The 24,086-nt window shown below is 43.6% G+C and overlaps 2 protein-coding genes across 2 annotated transcripts; both read left to right on the top strand.

Moving 5' to 3' along the window:
- Positions 1-477: 477 nt before the first annotated feature.
- copa (COPI coat complex subunit alpha) lies at positions 478-12,196 on the top strand. The gene is made up of 30 exons (XM_068571000.1): positions 478-670; positions 1,006-1,119; positions 1,209-1,282; positions 1,449-1,529; positions 1,640-1,716; positions 1,823-1,932; positions 3,591-3,700; positions 4,255-4,354; positions 4,456-4,674; positions 4,853-5,003; positions 5,120-5,186; positions 5,292-5,367; positions 5,465-5,547; positions 5,763-5,988; positions 6,383-6,521; positions 6,970-7,132; positions 7,336-7,482; positions 7,674-7,863; positions 7,953-8,048; positions 8,304-8,392; positions 8,547-8,670; positions 8,788-8,877; positions 8,970-9,073; positions 9,355-9,501; positions 9,629-9,769; positions 9,885-10,067; positions 10,211-10,321; positions 10,418-10,579; positions 11,168-11,362; positions 11,790-12,196. Exons 1-30 carry the CDS (start codon positions 631-633, stop codon positions 11,847-11,849), a joined length of 3,669 nt encoding a protein of 1,222 aa, XP_068427101.1. The 5' UTR covers positions 478-630; the 3' UTR covers positions 11,850-12,196.
- Positions 12,197-12,885: 689 nt separating this feature from the next.
- On the top strand, positions 12,886-23,712 carry ncstn (nicastrin). Its single transcript, XM_068571664.1, has 17 exons — positions 12,886-12,961; positions 13,803-13,904; positions 14,420-14,543; positions 14,726-14,847; positions 15,474-15,619; positions 16,363-16,507; positions 16,624-16,736; positions 17,415-17,567; positions 17,656-17,760; positions 18,123-18,203; positions 18,681-18,850; positions 18,972-19,074; positions 19,247-19,345; positions 19,778-19,865; positions 20,082-20,245; positions 20,860-21,072; positions 22,520-23,712. The coding sequence occupies exons 1-17, from the start codon at positions 12,904-12,906 to the stop codon at positions 22,640-22,642; spliced, it is 2,109 nt and encodes a 702-aa protein (XP_068427765.1). The 5' UTR covers positions 12,886-12,903; the 3' UTR covers positions 22,643-23,712.
- Positions 23,713-24,086: the final 374 nt, after the last annotated feature.

A 24,086-nucleotide genomic window follows, 5' to 3' on the forward strand; every position in this document is an offset into this window, starting at 1 on the left:
TAAGTATGTTAAAAATAAGTGCATTAGCAGAGATATATCTGCATACATACGTACATTATTGATTTGCAAATGTAGAAATATAGCAATAAAAATGGTGTACGGTGACATGGGTTGTATTCATTGCTGACATTCATTTAGAATTATTTTGAAACCAGAGCTTTACTAATTAATAATGAGTTCAAGCCCTCAAAAAAGCTTGTCTCAAAGACCCACTTATTAGCTTTTTGTTTTAGAGCTTTCAGTTGAGTTTTCCATTTTTCATCAGCTGGAGAAACCGCCCAGGTATTTTTGTAAATATCCGGACTAGAAATAGACCACTTAGAGAAGATGTAATGATTGAGTCAACCGGGCTTCCGTCATTTCCGGTCTATGTGTTACGGTTCTATCTTCCGCCGCCGTGGAACTTCCGGCGTAAAAGAAAATGTTCCCAGCAAAACTTTATTGTTCAAAACCGGAAAACAAAACGGGCGACGTGTCAGGAAACAGGAGGATCGGCTGAACGACCGAAGGCGATCAGGCCGACCGATTTCACCTGTCCGGAGTATTTGAGTTGTTTTTATTGTTCGTGGGGGATTTTTACTTCTTACCGCAGCGTTAACATCGCGACGTGTGTCACTGTCAAAAGGGACGATGTTAACTAAATTTGAAACAAAGTCGGCCCGCGTCAAAGGTGAGTTTGTCAGCTGCAGTTAGCTGAGGAGCTAGTGTTAGCTACTTGACGTTATCCGGCTCAGTTATGTATCATTTTATATATACGATATGTATATAAATAAATAAATGAATTCCTTCTTTTAAAATGCTTATACATACTAACTTCATAATATGTATGTCACGTGTCTTTAGCTATTTAACGTCAGCTGGCTTAACTTACTAGCTAGCTTCCCATATTTAGCTAAGCTTTCCTTGCTAATATATATATAATATGAAGCAAGCTGGCTTCCCATCAGCTGAGGTTTTAATCATATATATGTTTTAATTGACATTATGAGGTGTTTTACATTCCAGGCCTGAGCTTTCATCCGAAAAGGCCATGGGTTCTTGCGAGTTTGCATAACGGAGTCATCCAGCTGTGGGACTATCGGATGTGTACTCTGATTGACAAGTTTGACGAGCACGATGGTGAGACAGGCAGTGACGTGGCCCGTGTTGTGCATTATCAGATTATTTAAGTAGATATGGGATTTAATTGACGTGTGTTTCGGCCCCAGGTCCTGTCAGAGGAATCGATTTCCACAAACAGCAGCCTCTGTTCGTGTCAGGAGGAGATGATTACAAAATCAAGGTGAGACTGCCTTCCCATTAATATGTTTTCATGCTTTCGTTAAGTTTGATGTGATATATTGCATAGTGCAGTTATGACCTGTGGATGAAGAATCTCTCATATTCTTATTAGATTATGCCAATATGTTCAACATGTACATGCTGAGTAAATATTCCTACTTGTTCAGGTGTGGAACTACAAACTGAGACGCTGCCTCTTCACTCTCCTTGGACACCTTGACTACATCAGAACTACCTTCTTCCACCATGTAAGTTGTCCTGATGCCATTAAATATATCTGCTTCTCATCCATTTCGTCACTGATTTCCAGGTACATAATGACATTATTTAATTAACTCGAACATTTGCATTACTGTAGGAGTACCCCTGGATTCTGAGCGCCTCAGATGACCAGACTATTCGCATCTGGAACTGGCAGTCAAGAACCTGCGTCTGGTAAGACACGCGTTAAAGTTCAAATCAAAAGCATTGCAATTATTAATGTTTTTACACCTATATTCTAATTCTCAATTCATCCCCTTTTTCCACCTCTCGTCCACAGTGTGCTGACCGGCCACAATCACTATGTGATGTGCGCCCAGTTCCACCCATCTGAGGACCTGGTGGTGTCGGCCAGTCTGGACCAGACTGTGCGTGTGTGGGATATTTCCGGTGAGCGCCTGGGGACGGCTGACCAGAGGACAGCGGGCTGGGTTGAGGAAGGGGTGGGAGGGTAGAGTGGTTTGCAGGAAGAGGAAGAAGCAGGAACAGGATGAATTATAGTTCTGGTCCACCTCTTCTTCCTCTCTTACTTGTAGAGGACGAATCTCTATGGGCTTTGCAGAAACACCTCTCCTTTTAGGATAAGGTCAGACAGGGAAATAGATGTATTGTCAGAACCAATTTATAGTATGCTATTTCTGAATGAAACACTGAACTGTAAGGTGTTATCAATCAAGAAAGAATTTACAGGGTAGAATGTAATGAAATATGTGGGAGAAAAAGAGCAAATAGGAAAGGGGAGGTGTTTCTGTGGTTCTGCATGCTCTTAAAATCTTTTATTGTTGATTGTATTTCTTGCTTTGTTTCTTTTCTGCTCGTACTAACTAATAACCATTAATTGACTTGCATCTTCTATCACTCTCTTACCTGTGAACATGCGTATGACGTGACCTTTACCTGTCCCCGGGAATACATTTGCTTTCACATTTTCGAGCAAACTGCATGGTTGCATCCATGCATCCAGCTTCTATGAGCTCCTACATCATAACAGGGTGAAGAATATGCACGTATGACTCACCATGCTACATGCACGGCATCCATTTAACTTGAAAGGAAGGCTAACTTTGCACACTTTAATTGTAGGAAGTCCATTCTCCTTTCGATACGGCTATCTTCCCATTGGTATAAAATGCATCAAGTAAAACGACCATAACTACTAACTGGTTTGAAACCGTATATATTATTAACCTAAACTTTCTCAATACTGCTTTGGAAGTGTTTTATACTCCTGGCATGACATTTGCACGCTCTACTACTCAAAATATAACATGAAATATACAACAAGGTTTATATTTCTCGTGGGGAAAGTTACCATATTGTTACCAACTTAATTCCTAACCCACGACTGTGACATGTCTCATTCTATTAACGCTGCATGTTACATAAGCCTTTCATTAAACAAAAAAACCTCCTAATATTTCCTACATCCAACGCCCCATCAGAGCACGTCTTTTACAACGCCAGGCACCACCATCCACCCCCCCACCCCCATCCACATCAGCCAAGTCTGCGCTCTCCCTGTGACCTCCTTATCCCATGCTCTCCCTGGAAACATCTACACCTGCACATGAGTTCCCAGTGCCATCTCCTTCCCCGCTGTGTGATCTCTCCGGTGCTGTTGAACTCTCCGTTCACCACATCGCTTTAATCGTCAGGAATCATGAATGCAAACTGTGTTTTCTCAATCATTTTTTATCCTGATCTCTTTTGAGTCTGGGATCTAATCGTTATCTTTCACTGCAAGTCCAGTCAATCATGTGATTGACGTTTTCGTCTCTACGCGTGTGTGTGATTCATTAACCAAATCAACTTTTATAATTAAAACAATGATTGTTTCCAGACTCAAGATGCAGGCACTGAGAGAGCAAAGGTTGTGTTGGTGTTTTTTGACCATGTGTGTGTTGAAGAGTTCAACAGTTCTTCCTTAATAGTTAATTATTTCAGTAGGTTCTCCCTTGTTTTCCCCCCCTTTCTGTATTTTGGTGTTGCCTTGTTTAACATGAATATGGCTCCTTCTTTGCACGCGATGCCCTGATTGTTGGTTCCAGGTCTGAGGAAGAAGAACCTGTCTCCGGGCGCCGTGGAGACGGATGTGCGCGGCATCTCCGGCGTCGACTTGTTCGGCGCCTCGGATGCTGTCGTCAAGCACGTCCTTGAGGTGAGGAGTGACGCGGTTTACATGTATGACTCAGTCTGAGTTTGAGTGAATCGACCTGTAACTTTTGACAGGTGAGCGACGGATATTGTTCATCTGGTGGGGTCGCGCTCACTGGAAACTCCTTTTTTTAAGAAATCATTTGTGTCCCTGCGTGGTTAATGTTTCCTTTCCACTGGAAAAGCCAAAGATAATTCCCAAATAGTCACCATCTTCAAAGTTACTGTCATAGAAAATTTGTAAATGAAGGCGTCACGTTCTTCTTTTTGAGTATTTGCTCCTCAGGGTCAAGAAATGTCTATATAATAACAGCATTGCCCAAGTTGGTTTTCAACATTGGTGACAGTGGTGCGTCATCATATGCAAGTAATGAAAGATGTAGATGCAACCAGGCGCACTCAAAACTAGAGGTCATTTTATTTTGTTGTAATTTGACACTTCTTTTTTTCCCTTCCTCAGTTGTAGAGAAAGTCTCGAGTCCTTAGCCAAAGCGCATGCACGGCTGTTGGATCTCCAGTTTAGATTTTTGGGACTTGACTGTGTAAATCTGTGTGTAGGGTCACGACCGCGGAGTCAACTGGGCCGCCTTCCACCCCACCATGCCCCTCATTGTGTCCGGAGCCGACGACAGGCAGGTCAAGATCTGGAGAATGAACGGTATGCGTCTACTGACTCAAACTATTTTAATAATTGATTTTTCCCCACTCATACCTAGTGTTAACATTCCTTTTTTCCCCTCCGCCTCCCACCACTCCCAGAATCCAAGGCGTGGGAGCTGGACACGTGCCGCGGTCACTACAACAACGTGTCCTGTGCCGTTTTCCACCCGCGCCAGGAGCTCATCCTGTCCAACTCCGAGGACAAGAGCATCCGCGTGTGGGATATGTCCAAGAGGACCGGAGTGCAGACCTTCCGCCGGGACCACGATCGCTTCTGGGTGCTGGGGGCTCACCCGAACCTCAACCTGTTCGCCGCCGGTAGGTGCTCCCTCTGCTCTGCCTCTGAACACATTAAATGAAGTCAAACTAAGTCTTCTCTACATTAAAAGGCATTTCATTTCTGTACTTTATTACAATTTCACACACAAAAACACTTGGGTGTGTATCTTTGCATATGTGCCTATTACACTGAAAGCTGGTCTGTGTCTTCCTTCAGGTCATGACAGCGGCATGATTGTGTTTAAGCTCGAGCGCGAGCGTCCGGCGTACGCCGTGCACGGGAACATGTTGTACTATGTCAAGGACCGCTTCCTCCGCCAGCTGGACTTCAACAGCAGCAAGGACACTGCTGTCATGCAGCTGCGCAGGTCGGCCATTTTAAGTGGTTTCCGCTCGCAGCCCAACCTCACACTGGCTCATTTTCAGAATTTAGTCGAAGCGTTTGGATGCAAGTGAGTGTAAATGTGCTGTTTTCTGGTTCTAGTGGGTCTAAGTTCCCGGTGTTCAGCATGTCTTACAACCCTGCTGAGAACGCTGTCCTGCTCTGCACCGTAAGAATCCTTCCATTCCAAAAATAAAACCCAAATGTTAATCCCTCACTGGTACAGTTATCATGTTTTCCATATGTTTCATACAATGCTCTTTACTTCCTGCAGAGGGCGACCAACCTGGAGAACAGCACCTATGACCTGTACTCTATTCCCAAGGAGAGCGACTCTCAGAACCCTGATGGTACAGAAACGACTGTTTTTTTTCCTCACGCTTTGTGTTGAAGGTGTTGCATGGATGCCAAGAAATTGGACCTGTTTTTTGTTTTTTTCTTTCTCAGCACCGGAGGGGAAGAGGTCCTCTGGTCTGACTGCAGTCTGGGTGGCCAGGAACAGGTTCGCCGTCTTGGACCGGATGCACTCTGTAAGTCCATCTGCAGGTCGAGGAAAGAAATGAAAAGAGTAATAACTTAATATGGATTTCATCTTGAAACGTTGGGAATTTTTCCCATTTTGCAAAACATTTTTTACTAAAAATATCTTTCAATCTTTATATCTGCACTCTGTATTGTTCTAATATTTTTTTTTGGTTTATCTGACTTCGTATCGGCTTATCGACATTTATCTCTCCTGGTGCAGCTGCTGATCAAGAACCTGAAGAATGAAATAGTGAAGAAAGTTCAGGTGCCGAGCTGTGAGGAGATCTTCTACGCCGGGACGGGCTCGCTGCTGCTGCGCGACGCCGACGGCGTCACGCTGTTCGACGTGCAGCAGAAACGCTCTCTGGCCACCGTGAAGATCGCCAAGGTCAAGTACGTGGTGTGGAGCGCCGACACCAGCCACGTGGCTCTGCTGGCCAAACACGGTGGGTCGATGAGACGGATGTCTGCAGACAAGGATACTCATCGCAGAGTCGAAATGTCTTATTCTGTCTTCGTTTGTGCTGCTGAGGCTCTAATTCAAACCATGTTTATCATAAGGCGGGTCAAATAAATCTTGTCCACTTTACCAAAGTCATGCATATTTAACACATTTGCATGACACAACTGTTCAAGTAACTTGCACTCGGAAGATGCTGTGTTTTATTTGTGAATGTTGGTAAAAGTACCATTTAGCAGTTTGTCATTGGTTCAAACAAGACGGGGAATGTCAAGATGCTCTTCACCACCAAAAGTTCAAAATTTGGATCTTCATCTGCAGCGTTTCTCCAACAAAACAACCTCATTCTAAATTTTCTTCTTTTTGTCCCCGTCGCTCAGCCATCATGATCTGCAACCGCAAGCTGGAGAGTCTTTGCAACATTCACGAGAACATCAGGGTGAAGAGTGGAGCCTGGGACGAGAGCGGAGTCTTCATCTACACCACCTCTAACCACATCAAATACGCCCTAACCTCTGGGTATGTGATCCAAGTCTGTTATCAGACAACTCTGTTCAGTCCACAGCGGTGGAGCCTAACTCTCAAGAGTGTAGTTTAACTCTTAAAAAAGCAAACTAGATATTCAGCAGTGTGCGATCTTGCCGAGATGTTGTAGTATTTACCGGATGTGTAGACGAATGAAGGGCACACAGTTTTCATTCAATGTCACTGACCTGATTTGGAAGATGAAAGCAGTTCCTGCAGGTTTGCTCTGTGATATAAAAACACTGCATGTAAATGCATAAGACTGTTCGGTCTCATGCAAGTGTGTGGGGAAAACCAGCGTCTTCCCCAAAACAAGGAAACCTGTAACATTAGATTCATATGTATTTATTTTTTACACGTAAAAAAGCAGAATGCCACACGCATCAAACTGGTGAAACTTCCGTCATGCTCAATGTTCACGTTTCATTGTGTTTCCCTGCAGCGATCACGGCATCATCAGGACGTTGGACCTGCCCATCTATGTGACCCGCGTGAGAGGAAACAGCGTTTACTGCCTGGACAGGGAGTGCAGGCCGCGCGTCCTCACCATCGACCCCACAGAGTACCGCTTCAAACTGGCCCTGGTCAACCGCAAATACGACGAGGTGAGACAATTATTAAAGCGCGCCGCACCGGCTTCCTCGCAATATTGTACTTAACGTGTAACAATGTAGGAAGGTGTTGTGGATTGTAACGACGCTGCGTCTCTAATCTCCATTTCCGAGACATTTCTACCGCCATGAACCTTGTGCTGCCAATCATTTGATTCTGGTTCAAGACATAATTCCCCTTCTCGTTGTTCCTCCAGGTGCTCCATATGGTGCGTAACGCCAAGCTGGTGGGCCAGTCCATCATTGCCTACCTGCAGAAGAAAGGCTACCCAGAGGTGGCGCTGCACTTTGTCAAAGATGAGAAGACGCGCTTTAGTCTGGCTCTGGAGTGTGGAAACATCGAGGTGAGCGTCACTGTTTCTAATTCATGACATGCACTATTATAATTTTTTTTAATGTGCTATTGCAGGTTTTCAGCCAAAATGACCATAATAACAATTTCAGCTGCTTATCCTCTAGCTTGAATTCCCCGCTTTGCTGTTTTGGATCATTTTTCTTGCATTAAACTCAAAATGAATCTCCCTGCATGCTTCAGGTGGCTCTGGAGGCCGCCAAGGCCCTGGATGAGCGCAGCTGCTGGGAGCGTCTGGGTGAAGCGGCGCTGCTGCAGGGTCACCACCAGGTCGTGGAGATGTGCTACCAGAGGACCAAGAACTTTGACAAGCTCACCTTCCTCTACCTCATCACCGGCAACCTGGCCAAGCTGCGCAAGATGATGAAGATCGGTGAGCGATGGAGACTCCCGTTGGTTCGGTCGGAGGTTTGTGTGTCTCGTTCCATCTGTGAACTTATATCCAATGCTCTCGTTTTGCAGCTGAGATCAGGAAGGACATGAGCGGCCATTACCAGGCTGCTCTCTACCTGGGAGACGTCAGCGAGAGGGTCCGCATCCTCAAGAACTGTGGACAGAGTGAGTTTAAGCGTCGCCGTCATCATATTCATTCATATTCTTTCTGTTTTTCTCTTTCCACTCTTCTTTTACAGTATAATTATGAGTTTAACCTGTCACCTGCATATGCCAGCCATTAATTATCCTGTTTTTAGTTCATGACCCAGCTTGTTCAATTTTACAAATAGGAACCAACTAATGTATTTATATTGAATTTCCACTTTTTTATTGTAGACAATAGAACAAAAGCCAACATGTGTTTGTGTGTGTTTCCAGAGTCTCTGGCTTACCTGACTGCGGCCACTCACGGGCTGGATGAAGAGGCTGAGGCGCTGAAGGAGACCTTTGACCCAGAAAAGGAGACGGTGTGTTTTTAGAAACCATTCTCTTAAGCTTTTATACACGCAATGAACCGCGATAACTTTGCAGTCTGAAACAGAAGCAGCGCTCTCAATCGTTTTGTGTCTGTGCAGCACAAATGCATAATCTCAATTAAATAATGAGACTTTTGCCCTGCAGGTGCCAGAGGTTGATCCCAATGCACAGCTGCTGCAGCCGTCTCCCCCCATCAACCCTCTGGACACCAACTGGCCTCTGCTCACCGTGTCAAAGGGCTTCTTTGAGGGAGCCATTTCGGCAAAGGGTGAGTCGTGAATCTGCATCAGTCCAGTTGTTTAAAGTCAGAATAAAAGGACAATAAATTTCTTTGTTGTGGTCGCTGGTTTGGTCGCAGAGTGAGAACCGTGTTTTTCTGCTGTAGGGAAAGCTGGTCAGATGGCTGCCGACCCCGACATGGAAGCCCCAGGAGGCGAAGGCTGGGGAGACGATGCCGAGCTTCAGCTGGATGAAGGTAAAATCAGTGAAGATTGAAACCTGATCTTAAAGTGAGCGGATTGGTCCACATCATCTGTTTAAATAAATGAACATTTCTCTGTCTCTCAGATGGTTTCATGGATGCCCAGGATGGATCAGGAGAGGAAGGTGGGATAAAAGAGGAGGGAGGAGGCTGGGAGGTGGAGGAAGATCTGGACCTTCCTCCAGAGCTGGTGAGAGAATTCCCAACACTAATAAAACAGAGTTTATTATGTTTGAAGTATTTTTCTACACATTTTAAGTATTTTTCTACACATTTTTATTCCATCAGTATATTTAATATTCTTCTTACTGTTTAATTTTTAATTGTTTTATTACTGTTCTGTTTAAGTGACAAGCCAATATTTTCTGACAAGCCTCAGCTAACCGGTATACTGACACGTTTCCTCTTCTTCTCTGCTCTGGTGAACGTTTTTAAGACTTTTAACTCCAATGTCTTTCTCGTATCCATCAGGACCTGCCGGCCGGTGCAGGTGGAGGAGCAGAAGACGGCTTCTTCGTCCCGCCGACCAAGGGCATGAGTCCCACGCAGTTGTGGTGCAACAACTCCCAGCTGCCAGTGGACCACATCCTGGCTGGCTCCTACGAAACCGCAATGAGAGTATGTACAACGATTCGTATCGTTTGCTGGTTTCTAGTTAGTGGGCCAAGCACAGAAGGGATGACGGTGTTGAAACTGATATTTCACGCATTATACCGGCATTCATGGTTCTACTTGTGTACCCCAGTTGCTCCACGACCAGGTCGGAGTCGTGAACTTCGAGCCCTACAAGTCGCTGTTCATGCAGACGCTGTCCAGAGGCCGCACCTGTTACCTGGGGCTGCCTTCCCTGCCGTGCCTGCGTAGCCAACCCCAGAGGAACTGGAAGGTACAGCCGAAAAGTTATTTTTGTCAATTGATGAATTAAAACCGTGCTGTGCTCCTGCTTTCCTGTTTCTAATGAAATGATTTGTGACTGTAAATAAGCAAGTATTTCTTTTCAGGACTGTGGCGCAAAGCAAGGATTGCCCGCTGTGGGCCTGCGCCTCTCCGACCTCATCGCCCGCCTGCAGCAGTGCTACCAGCTGACTACGTCCGGGCGGTTCGAGGAAGCTGTCGATCGCTTCAGAGTCATCCTGCTGTCTGTTCCTCTGCTGGTGGTGGATAACAAGCAGGAGATCGCAGAGGTGAGCCCCAAACCGGCTGTGAATTGCAATCAATTAAAACTCCGATCGCAGCGCAAATTATGGCAGTTTGTTTTTCAACGCCCATGTGGGCTGCTTATAAACCTGAAATGTGTCTTTTAAATATGTGTGTGTTTTTTTTCCAGGCTCAGCAGCTGATCACAATATGCAGAGAGTACATTGTGGGTCTCACCATGGAGACGGAGAGGAAGAAGTTGCCTAAAGAAACTTTGGATCAGCAGAAGAGGCTGTGTGAGGTAAATGCTGCAGCTTGCTGACGTCGCATTCATTGATAAAAGCTGCTGTTGTAGACTGACCATCTAATGTGTGTGTCTGTGTGTGTTTCCCTACAGATGGCTGCTTATTTCACCCACTGTAATCTCCAGCCAGTCCACATGGTGCTGGTGTTGCGCACAGCTCTGAACCTCTTCTTCAAGCTGCGAAACTTCAAGACGGCCGCTAGTTTCGCTCGCCGCCTGCTCGAGCTGGGGCCAAAGCCAGACGTCGCACAGCAGGTTTGTTGCGTGACATCCGCTGCTTCGTTCTGTGTTTTTTGGAGTTTTTAACATTTTAAAAAGCTGCACAGATGATGTGGTTTTTGAAGGGAAACCTCAAAAGTTCCCTCGACAAAACGCCAATTTTTATTTAAACCTTTATTTAACCAGAGTCCCATTGAGATTAAAAATCTCTTTTTCGAGGGAGAGCTGGCCAAGACAGGCAGCAGCATAAAGAACACAGTTAGAGACAGAAAACATAGAACAAGACAAGTTAAAACACACTAAAAAGATAAGAGACAGTGAGGTAACAATGGTATTGTTTTTCCTTTGGATTGCTGCAGGAAAAAAATCTCTATAGCAAACACGTCAACTGATGTATTTTATATCGTAGAGCAAACATCGAAATCTCTTCAGCTTGTGTTAAAACCACAGAACTTATGAAAGCGTCTAGAAAAAAAAAGACCTGTTGACTTCGAAACGAGGGACCTGGAGGAGCAAGAATGTTGACTCATTTCGGGGTTTTAGTTTCAGCAACACTTTTCTGAAAGTACTGTACTGCTTTCTCGTGTCTCTCCGTCACGTTGAATGTCTTTTCCCGCCATTCAGACCCGCAAGATTTTGGCAGCCTGCGAGAAGACTCTGACAGACGCCCACCAGTTGAACTACGACCCCCACAACCCATTCGACCTGTGTGGCGCCTCTTTCGTCCCTCTGTACCGCGGACGTCCCGTTGAGAAGTGCCCTCTGTCAGGAGCCTGCTACTGCCCCATGTACAAAGGCCAGATCTGCAGGGTCACACAGGTACGCCGCCGCGCACGGCTCCATCCACCTGGATATAATTTATAATCTACATTTGTAAAGGAAAACTTTTGTGAGATCATCAGAGTCACTAAAGTGTGGCGAGAAAATATTTTCAATCGAAGTGACAGTAGCTGAGTTAATTAACTTAATTATTAATGAAGAATTGTCAAATGTATGTGAAGTTGTGCGTCACAAATTGTCACACCTAAATAAACACACTTGTGGATCTTTAGGTTTTGAGATTATCGCTAGTTTTGAGAGTTTCTCTGCCTATTGGACTTAAGTCAAATTTGTAGTGTTCACTTGTCGTTTTAAGCTTTCAGGTGTACTGTGTCTGTGTCTCTACTGTCACTGGAAATGAAGATTAGTGAGTTATCTTTTTTCAATATTTCCCCACTGTAATCTTTAATTTCCCCTTGTTTTCCAGGTGACAGAGATCGGTAAGGATGTGATCGGTCTGCGTGTGAGTCCACTCCAGTTCCGTTAAGGGGAGGTGGAGAAGTTGAGAAAAAGACAAATGCATCCACACTCACTCTGGAGAAATAATACAACTATTAACACGAGAAATGAAAGCAGAAATATATATATACATACACGTTTGCTCACAGTAATGTTAAACCTCTTAAATCCTTTTAACTCTTATTCCATGCACCTCCTATCCTGCAAAAAGCTACTTCTTTGATGCGTCATCTCCGTGCTGTGGCTTCATTAGAACTGTAAACTGTCTAACTGTTGTCTTTTTTCTGACTTGTGTAAGATGAATAATGCATATAATGAGCAGCACTGCTCTGTGTATCTGGACTAAAAATAAAAATGGCTGTTTATGAACGGAAATGGTGTTTGCGTGATGTGTTTAAAGATGAATAGTTATCTTTTGCAGTCAATCTGAGGATTACCCAGAGTCCTTTGCGTCTACTATTCGGTGCAGGAACACATTTTTAACAACAGGTGCTGTAGCTTTCCCATTTAGCAGGATTTAACCTGAATGTTTTTAAATATGTACTAGTAGTGTACACAGAAAATCAATCTGCACTGTATTTGAAATGTCCAACACAGAAAACTGTAAAAGAACATCAGACATTTTGTCATATCAGTCTGTTAATTTTGTAATATTTATCTTTAAAAGTACAGATCATCTATTTGTTCTGCACATAATAATCAACCAATCAATGTGTTTTGTTCAGCATTAGGATGATGGGTTTTATTGCAGACATAAAAATAGAGAATAGCCAAAGTTCACCACAGAGCTGAGTCATCAGGGAAATAAACAGAGTTGACTCACTTCAGTTATATGCTACTCCTTTAAATTAAAAAAAAGTAGGTGTTGGATGGACAGACACTCGTTACTAAATATACGTATGTGTTATTTGAATTTATAATTAAAAAGATTTTGTTTTAAATAAACTTAATTGCAGAGTTCCAGAGCTGCCATTTTGAATGAGTCCGTCCCTTTTCAGGGAAGCGGAACCAAACCGCGGAACCCGGACGCTTTTCATGTCAACACCTACTGTTGTGTTATTCTGCTTTTTCAAACCAGGAAGATGGATTTGCTGTCGAACAAATGGCTCGTTAATCTGCTCGTTTGTTGGTTTTTCGTCGGTGAGTTGCATTAGGACGGTTCTCCTTGTCCACGTCCACGTATTTGTGTTATTACCGGAGTGTGTTTCTGTGTGAGCCGGCTCAGATTGATGCACTTCTTTGTGCTCGGAGAGAACTGAATGCTAAGCTAGTACGCGTTAGCAAAAAGGGACCCCATTTGTCTTAAATCTGTAGTTTCTCAATGGGGGGTCGGTGACACAATTCTTAACCCATTTAAGTCAACTGGAAATGGTGAAAACTGTTTTTGATAGGTCTTTTCGACGACTTTTTCGCCGAGGCTGTCAGTGTCTCTGCCCTTTTTGGTACGAGCCGCCCAGCATCAGCGTGACTGCTCGTGATGCGGCCGCCCAGAGCGCCGGGGATTAACTACTTGACCGTCACGCCAAATTGCATACGTTTTTTAGTTGTTTTATGTAAACATCGTTGGCACAACGCAGTTGTAGCACAAATTAAAGTTGGTTTTTCATCTCCATGGTCCCGTGGTTAATTCGGCGTACAGGTGATGCATCAACATAGCACTGTTTGAATGGAAACGTTGTTTTATTCATTCATTCACAAGCCGAAAAACATGTCTTGAAAGAGTGCAACCAGTGACCCATTCAAAGAATATGTATATGAATTAAATTAAAAAGAGAAAAGGCCATATGCAAGAGTAGGTTTACAAACTGGATCTAGTCCAAAATTAGGAAGGCACTTTTCTAAGTGAGGGATAAAGGATGTGACTTTCGTTTTTAGTCTGAATAATTCAAACCCACTATCTGTCTTGGTAAATGCCATGCTCTCATGTTACTTTGAATTCCTGGCACGTGCAGTTAAAGTGATTTTTTTCCCTCTCTTGCAGGTGTCGGCTGCAATTCGGTGGAAAAGAAGATTTATGTGCATCTCAATTACACCGTCCCGTGTGTGCGGCTGCTCAATGCAACACATCAAATAGGCTGCCAGTGTGAGTAAAGCAATCGATTAAAGTGATGCTTTGTACTTGTCACAATAATCCAGAATGCATCTGGGACACGACTACAGCGATCAAAACTACCTGTCACAGTCTGCACATCTTAACTGTAGAGTACGTGCCTCATATGTCCTGTGGGTGTCTTTCAAATAATTTTCTGTGTGGTTGCTCCAGGCAGAAGTCTTCAAAATCAATTCTATGGCTTTGAGAGTCAGAAATATTTTTTTGCGGTTGAAGATAAAAGCACACAAGTTGCAGATATACTAGGCATATTTTCTCTTGATTTAATATATGACTTATCAAAAGCTGATACAATGCAGCGTATTGTTGTACTGTAGTGTACTATTACACTAGAAGAAGCCTCGGCAGTAGCAATTTCCCGTCACGGAGAAGAGGCCCGGTGCACCCCATATCGATCAAATACGCTTTCAGCACATTTTGTATCTTGCACAGTCGTTGTATCACATCACAGATGCTGATACTACATTTCCTCTGTCGGATTTTTTTAGCTCATTTGTCAGGTAACGTGGGCGTGCTCCATGTGCTCGAGTCGGAGGAAAACCTGGACTGGGTCCTGCAATCTGGTCACACTCCTCCATATCTGGTTATCCTGGAGTCCTCGCTCTTCACCAGGTACAGTTAACTCGTCTCACCCTGCAGAGGAAGTACCGATTATTAGCTTCAGTTTATTCAGCTGTCAGTAACAGAAATGTACAGTCTATGCCAGAAGAAAAGAAAGTTGAACCACGTTTCAACCCCCGTGTCTGACCTGTGTTTGTACCCGTATCGTTTCCCCCTCTCGTGCCGCCTGTCAGATCCATCATGATGAAGCTGAAGAACGGGTCCAGCAGGGTGGCGGGGGTCGCAGTCGTGACGCCAAACACAAACCCGACCGAGGGCACGTCCCCGCACACCAGCTGTCCCAACGAGAACACAGGTGGGTGAGGGTTCGCCTGCTGAGACTGGTCCCTCGGTATTACACCGTTTACACAAAATATATATATATATTTTTTTTTTTTTGTGAGGGCGCTGCGCATGAAATACATGTCGCAGTGGGCTCGGTTTTCATTTTCTGTGAACTGAGTTACATTGTGGTGTCTCCATATTGTCATGTGTGCACCGATTTAAGATTCAAGGGAGCATGTGGGACGAGAGTTACTTTTTTAACCGCAGGAGAATACATTCAAACACACAATGCCAAAGGATCCAGTGCAATTCAGTTTATTTTTTATAGCCCAAAATCGAAAAAATGCAATTTTTTTAAAATTATTTTACAACATTAGATAACAGTGGCTGTAAAATAGAGATGCCAAGAGAGAGGAGACACTGTTTTTAAATGTTTTTATTTACCTTCAATTTTGTATATAGATTATTCTTTTCATGACTAAATGTATAATGGTAAAATGATAAGTTTATTTAATGACTGTCACTTGTATTTGTGTGACACAGAGTCAGATGTATTGACACATAAAAAGAAGAAACAAAAGATTGCCATAGAATAAAATATGTATTCCTGCTTTTAGTATCAAGGCTGGTGACGTGCACTTTGTGTGTTTCCCTCAGGCGTGTACACAGAGAGCTACGACCCAGCCATGGCCCGTTGTAAGGTGACGGTGTGGAACCCTTTGGGAACCGGCTTGTCCTACGAGGAGTTCGACTTCCCCATCTTCGCTCTGAAAGAGGACAATGACACTCAGGTCATACGGCAGGTAATATGACGGGTCTGTTAATCCCATTTGATATCGTCACTAACTGTTTTTTTTGTTGCTTAATTTAACAAATGTCTGCCATTGGTCCCAGTTGCCTCTTTTGTGTTTGAGGATAGAAATATTTCAGAAGGGAAAAACAGTACAATCTGATCTGAATTGGTCCCAGTTGAGCTCGGGCATGACGCCAATGAAGTTTCAGCAACACTTAAAGATCTTCTCTTCTTGAGCCAACGTGTTGTGACACATTATGTTGAGACGATTTGTCATGACCCGTAAATCATTAGCCGCTTCCCCACTCCAGTGGGCTTTGCATATATCTGCCTCTTGTTGCAGCAAAGTGTTCGTGAGGTTCTCCTCCTGTTTGTCACAGAAGAGCTAACATTGCTCTTTGTGGATTCGAAAACATTGAACGTGCATCGTCCAGAGGCTGAATTCATATGTTTTTACGAGTGTAAACCTTTTGTGGTTGCTCCACCTCTCGGATAAGGCGGCAGGTTATACGAGGGGAACTCTTCTGTAAACCTTTGCGTTGAGGTTTGATCCCCAAAATGTCAAAGAGACGAATTAAGCCCCAGACGTGGACATTAAAAGTATCGCTGTGTTCATACCCGCCCGTGTGTCCCTGAGCCAGAGCACCCAGAACTATAAAGAGACATGTCCCAACTTGTTCTACCGAGTACTTTAATCACATCGAGCCCACACACAAACAGGTTCCTCATGCGAATGCTTTCCTCCGTTCGCAGTGCTACATGGACCACAACCGCGCCGTGAACGGCAGCACTCCTCAGTACCCGCTGTGCGCCATGCAGCTCTTCTCCCACATGTCCGCCGTCACCGACACCGCCACCTGCATGCGGAGGAATGACATCAACTTTAGCATCAGCCCAGGTGTTAATATACAGAACACTAATCAATATAAGATATACATACTCTTGATTCAAATACCCAATGATTATACTGTTGTTTTTTTTAACCAATCCTAACTGTTTATGGCTCCCTTTTAGAAATGGTTTGCGACCCATTGGGTGACTTTAATGTTTGGGCCTCCACCAAGCCTCTCAACAACACAGCCAAGGGCCACAAGGTGAACGAGAGCGTGGTCATCGCAGCAGCCAGGGTGAGTTACACAGTTTTTTTCTATTTAGTCCTGCACCAGTATTTTCATTGCCGGGCCACATTTGTTAGTTATTGTTGTATATTTCTTCAGCCGGTATCTGCAGTGATCACGTCCAGTATAAAAGCCAAGACCCAGCTAACATGGCGCGTGTGATGTAACGGCTACAGGCAGCTTTTCTGTGCCCTGCTTCTTGTGTAAATACTCTTGTGTTAATATTTGTTTTACTTTATGTTGTTGAGAACAAAACTCATGAATGTAGGCGACGATGACGTGGCAGAGGCGCCTCTCTTTAGGCTAGCTCATCTCATGAGAAGATGTTCTTCTGTGTTACATCATTATAAACTGGCTGCAAGTCGTTTTTCAGGCAGTTTGAGACATAAATTCATTGCAATTTTTTTTATTTGTTCCTGTTTTCTATCATTTTACTGACCAAATTATTAATCAGACAGAAGAAAAAGCAATCCTCAGATACTTGATGATGGAAATAATAGTTGGCTGCAGCCCTACTTTTCAACTGAAATGCATTATAACGCATAAAGACGAGATGGGCTGCGTTCCCTCGTAGTTTGAGGTCACATTTTTACCGCCGCCGTGAATGAAACTCGGTCACTGTAAGTGGAACTGAACCGCTCACCACGACGAGACGTCTGCCTGACAGATCTCCTCTCCTCCCTGCAGTTGGACAGCAGGTCATTTTTCTTCGACATCGCTCCGGGAGCCGAGAGCGGCGTCTCCGGGTTCGTCGCTCTGCTGGCGGCCGCTCACGCTCTGAGGAACGCCACCCAGGAGGCCTCGCTCCCACGCAACATCCTCTACACCTTCTTTCAAGGGGTCGGTCGCTTTACTTGTCACTCTGTGTTCATCGATGTGCTTTGTAGCGCCAACTATACTCATATTATTGATTTTTACTTGACTCCAGGAAACCTTTGACTACATCGGCAGCTCGAGGATGGTGTATGATATGGAGAATAATCAATTTGCTGTGGACCTGGACAACATCCACTCAGTGCTGGAGGTTGGACAGGTGTGTATATTTATGTCTTCTGTATGCATCAACCTGCTCAGGGAGACATTACACTTTCAATACAAGCAGCAATGCAATACCTGAATATATATCTGAACAATAATATAAACGCTACAAATCTCATTAGCTGACAGCAAATCTTTAAACAACTTAACTCATAAAACTATAATAAACTCGTTATTACATTTCAAACTGTGTGTACTGTGTTAAACATGTTGATGCCAAAATTATTAGAGCTGCATCTTTTACATTGTGAACAGATTCAGTAAAAAAAAAGTACGTACTGGACCCTGTTTCACTTCAACGTTACACAAGTGTGTATGTAAATGTTTAATAAGATATGTTGTCTTTGTTCACCGCAGGTCGGACTGCGTGCAAACTCCAGACTGTGGCTTCACTCCGACCCCGTTTCGAGGAAGAACAGCAGCAGTGTCGATGAAGAGGTTTGTGTCCTTCTCATGCATCACCGCTCCAACACCCCAAGACATGTCGAAATGTCATTTAAAATGATAGCACGGTCTATCTAAATATATCTTTTAACAAGGTGTAGTTATGTTGGAACGATTCATACAAAAAAGTCAGCAAAGACGATGTACAAAGCAGATGTGTATATTTTAGAGGCTAACTAAAAGTATGATACTATAGAATACTATACACATTATAAGCATGTATTTTACACAATAAGATGCAACTATACACACGTAAGCATGTATTTTACACAATAAGATGAAACTACACACTCTTTAAGCATGTATTGTAGTTGAAATAAATGAATAAGAAATTAAAATTGTAGAAATGATCCTTCATTGCTACATAAAATACTATGAATGTAAAAAAATATACTTTGACAGCAGGGATGAATCCCCTGAGCTCACAGTGTGTACATGACTGTGTGTGTTCTTAACTCCCTTCTGTTTCAGGTGAAGAAGCTCATCCAAAGCCTGCAGACGGCCTCAACGGGTCTAAACGTCTCGGTGGAGGAGCCCAGTTTCTCTCAGCCGCTCCCGCCCTCCTCCTTCCAGCGATTCCTGCGAGCTCGGCCGATCCCCGGCGTCGTCATCGAGGACCACCGGTCTGCGTTCACCAACAGGTGAGCCGCGATCGCTGCCCGCTGTCACTGTTCATTTTGTGATTGTGGAGGGATTTGTGGATTACCTTTTCAAGGAAACGGCTTAGTGTAGTTATTCATTAACCCATCTCTTCCGCTGCAGCTTCTACGAGAGCATGCACGATAACGCCGAGTACCTGAACATATCTTACCCTCCAAACATGACGCTGGAGGAGCAGCTCGACTTTGTCACCGACACCGCCAAGGTATCGCCGACCCATCGCCGATATTCACCATGTTCACGTTCTCTATGATTAGCGCTGCAAAGCCACTCAGGGTTCCATCCATAACATCTGTATTGATGTCACAAACCCATGTCTGCCAAGATTTAAGTTTTCTAAGCAACTAAATGAAGATTTCTCTTGATGCCTCTCTCAGGCTCTGACTGACGTGGCCACCGTTGTTGCCCGGGCTCTATACATGCAGGCGGGCGGAGCAGAGAGCGAGCGCAGCAGCATCAACGCCGACCCTCAAATGGTAAGGTTTCATTTAGGAAATGATATTGGCATTTTTCTTAGAAACTGTCTTGTTTTTAGGAGCTAATGGACTTTTGATTGTACATATTTATAGGTTCTCTTATTGTTTTCATGTTAGTTTTTATTTACTTCCTTTATATCTTACTTTACTCCTATTTTCTTCTACATTGTTTCCGTCTCTTTCGGTCACTTGAAATGTGCTTTTAAATAATAAAGGCACCGTTTTTTCTGGTTTAGATAGAATAGAGATTTGAATAAAATTGTGACACTTCAGTATTTAAGTTACTTCAAACCTTTTTATCACATGAAAGTGTGAACTTTTTGACCAGTTTTTTTGGTGCCTTTCCTGATAGACTTCCTCCTAAAGTCACATTTTTATTGGCAGTTCCTTCTGCAACTGGATGCAGGTGACTGACTGTGTTCTGTCCCTCAGGTGAGCCGGATGCTGTACGGCTTCCTCGTTCGATCCAACAACTCCTGGTTCCAGCAGCTAATCCCCTCGGACTTCATGAGCCACCTGAGTGAGTTGAAATCAACTCGCTCATCATTTTTAGTTTGTTTATTATTTACTCGGCTCGTACAAATGTTTTGTTTTGAAGCCGCTGGGGAAATGATGAATGTCACTACTCTAGTAATTTACTTCTTACAGCGCTTAACCGTTTTTTTTTTCGGTCGTGTCCAGAGGTGACTTTTACAAACATGCACAAACTTAATGTCTCCCGTCGTCTGTGTTCCAGCCGACGGGCCCACAAACTTCTACGTCGGCGTGGCCCTGCAGCCCGGCAAGCCCACCCTGCTGGTCCAGTACCTGCTGGCTAACTTGACCGGCAGCACCGTGAACGTCACCCAGGAGAACTGCCAGAACCAGAGGATGCACGAGCAAGACAAAGACAGCAAACACGTGAGGCCTGAAGCTGCTCTTCCTTTTACTCTGTTACTTGTGTTTGGTTATGTAAGCCGAGAATAATTATATTAAATTAAGAATAAATAAATTTATCGCAAAAGATGTGTATCTCAAATCTGGCTGGTAATAATTAAATAAATTCTGGATTAATCAATTATTATATCAAGCAAGTGTTTTATTGATTAATTTAATTATTGTTATAAAGAAAATCTGAGAATAGATAAAACATAAGAAATTCCCCAAAAAATGTTTTTTGCACAAATGGTCTAAAATCTAAATATATTGAATTTAATGTGATTTAAAATTAAATTAGCTGTCATTAAAAACAAAGAAGCAGAAGTGTTTATTTAAAAATAAAAGGTAGTGGAGAAAATAATCTTGTTTCTCTCGCTAAACTCAAAACCTGCCATTTATGCAAACAATGGTGGACAAGATATAAATAAAGACAAAGTGACAACAACTCAAGATGTTTCAATATATAAAAATATACTGCATGAAGCCATAATATAGGAATTATATTTAAACTGGATTATCTGCATGCGTTTGACACATTTTAATAATATATAATAATGTTTTTCTCCACCACCTCGTGCCCCGCTTTGCCTCCTCAGTGGTTTAACTACCACTGGGTTCAGGGCGCGGCGCCCCCCAACAGCACGGCGAGGGAGGGGTTCTGCATGCGCTCCACGGCCCGCCTCTCCAAAGCGCTGTCGCCGGCCTTCGACCTGCGCGAGTACACCTCCAAAGATTACTCGACGTGGACCGAGTCCCGGTGGAAGACCATCAAAGGGCGCATATTCCTGGTGGCGAGTCACGATCTGGAGGTGAGCTTTGGCTTTCACTCCTCTGAGTCAGAGGCAACACACAGCTCACGCCCTGTGGTTTCTTCTGGAGGTTATTCACGTACTGCAGAAAGTACATCGGGTTGATAAATGGTGCGATAGTTGATTTGTAATAATCTGATTTACAGTTTACGTTATAAATACAGCATACACCCAAGACATTCTTACAAAACTGACCATATTTGAGAGTTCCCGCCTTCCAGGAGGTGATTTTTCTTAATTCATTTTGACAGGATATGAAAAATAAACTTGCTGAGACTTCATTAAAGTCATCATTGTACTGAGGAAGACACACTGACGAGCAAGGGCTACAACATTTAGCCAAAAAGCAACACTTTTTAATGCAACAAATGTCCAAATGTACATGATCTTTCTCACAATATTCACGTTGCTTATCGTTTGGCTTCTTACTTAGATTTTTAGTTTCGCTTGAGTGCAGTGCTTCAAACACTCGGGTTTCCAAAATGGCAGCAATAAAAGGAGCTCCAGCAGCAACAACAAAGCAGATTTAATGCTGACAGTGACGGATCACCTCACTTCAAGTCTCTGCAAGTTCATTATATCATCCCACTGAAATGAAACAAAACCCTTGCGCCTCTTTTATGTCTCAAGTTTCCATGCAAAGCCACCATGTGTAGATTTTGTTTGCGGCAGGTCTGATTTGAACTCAGGTGCATTTTGTGGTTAAAAGTGTGTGAAGATGCAGCGCCGAGAGGCTCCAGATACCCAGCAGGCTAAAAACCTAGAAACCAGAGGGGGGAGGTGGCCTGTAACAATAGGAACAAGACTGTATGTGTTGCATATGCAACACAGAGCAAAGTTATTGCCCCAAGAGGTAGTAACCGGATGTAAACGGTAAAGACGTGTGGAAACAGGACATTTTGTGAACGTATGTGTCGACGACAACATCGAGTACGAGCGCAAAAAGTTCTGCTGATTTGCTTTCATGCAAAAATCCCGTCATCTCCGTCTACTGCTACGTCTTTTACCGCGTCAAGACTCCCGATGACGAGACAACGAGATGCGTTTTGTGAAACGGTGCAGCGATCTTTGTTAACTTGACTTTAGCGTAGCGGCGCGCACCGCCGCTGTCTGCCAGCGGGGGGCGCCAAAGTCACTGTTAAAATTCTACACGGAGATTTTAAAGCTGCTCTAAAGCTAATAGGTTAATGCTAACGATGTGTAAAACAAATATTCGGAGTGTTAGAGGTGTTTATTATGTTGACTATCACCGTGCCATGCAGCTCCCCTCGGATATACGAGGCATTTCAGCCTCGACTTTACTTTCTCTTACTACTTCGGCCCCCAGATGGTGAAAAAGATGAACGAATAGAGCACCGATGAGTTGTTGTTTTGCACTTGTGGTGGATTTAAAAAACAAAGAAGAAATAACTTTTAATTCAATTTATTTGTATTTTGACTCTTTCAGATGTTGACCCTCGGCGTGGGCGTCGGCGTGCTGCTAACGTCCTTGATGCTGACGTACATCATGAGCTCGAAGGCCGACATACTCTTCAGCTCGGGTCGGGAGCCGGCCAACGCCACCTACTGATCCACGACCACCACCACCACCACCACCACTACTAAAACTACTACTTCTATCCCAACCAGACACGGACAGACAAACCACGAGTAGGTACACCGGTTAGACGCAGCAGCGGAGGTTTTTTTTTTGTGTTATTCCTTGTTAGTGTTTTTTTAAGAAGACGACACCATGTTTAATGGACTCACTGAGGCGTGAGACGTGACAGGAGGACTGGACCGGACTGGATTGGCCTGGATGCATCTGGACTCCTCAGGGTCAGAAAACACTGGTCGGACCCTGTCAGTGGAAAAGATGTTTATATTTCTTTTCTCTTTTTATTGTCGAAGACTGCTTCGTTCATCGTGTCACGGGATAGGCACTAAAACATCGAGCATTATTTTTTAGCGCGTTTCTGATTGTGAATATGTAAATGTGGCTGAGTGCGCGCGCTCGTGTGTGTGTGTGTGTGTGTGTGATCAACTTGACTGTGTGTTAGGACAATGAGTGTGTGAACTTTGTATGAGGCGATGATATGTGCAATACTCCGGCTGTCTTCTCTGTCGATGTAGTTAACTTATCAATCAGTTCCGAGAAGAAGAAACCACTTTTCTTTTTTTTCTTTTGAGTCGGTGAACAAATAAAATTTAAGGTTTTTTGCAATAAATCTGGACACGCGTGGCAAAGTATTTTGATAATTTTTACATTCTGGAGATGTTGACATCAATCCTGAATGTTTATATTTGTCCCTCCCCAGTACACACACAACTACACGTACGTAGTTGTGTGTGTCTGTGTACACTGCAATTTCACACATTGTGATATTTGTGCGGAGAAGAAGAATTTCCCGGCGTGGCCAATAACACTTTATTTCATATCGATCAGCTGATCCAGTCCCCAAAAAAGACACAAAATGTGACTGTGCACTGTTTGGTCCAAAGCCTTTTCCACAAGGTTTCATTTTATGGTAACTTTAGTTTAAAGAAGTGTAATTGTGTCCACAATTAAAAATCGTTTTGAATTCTGTTGTAATTTTAATGGCTGGACTCGATGACCAGTTGTGATGCCTTGATGAAGAAATAAACATTGCTTATTTTCCAGTTTTCCTTCTTATTGTCGACTTACTGCCGAAATAATCATTGATTTTATTTTAATTTTTCCTAAAAGGCTTTCTGTTACAGCTCTCAAAAACACTGACGCGTTTAAGTAAAAACAACATCTTACCAAAGAGTGATGTCATCCTCCTTTTCCAGAGAATGAGGTCATTCCCAGGTTTGTAATGGAAGAGGTGCCGCAAACAATATTGATTTTGAGATGCATACTTTTTTGTTGCACAATCACAGTCGATGCATTGTCGTCACCTAAGTCCAGGAGACGAAGCCCAGTTGTCTCGCTTTAGATACATGACACCCTGTAGTGCTCGGCCTCTTGACCTTTTGACCTCTTAAGTAGCTCAATGAGTGGTGACCGGCTA

This window comes from Clinocottus analis, unplaced genomic scaffold, assembly GCF_023055335.1.
Source record: "Clinocottus analis isolate CAN_PGR_092001 unplaced genomic scaffold, fCliAna1.0.p SCAF_11, whole genome shotgun sequence".
Classification (NCBI taxonomy): Eukaryota; Metazoa; Chordata; class Actinopteri; order Perciformes; family Cottidae; genus Clinocottus; species Clinocottus analis.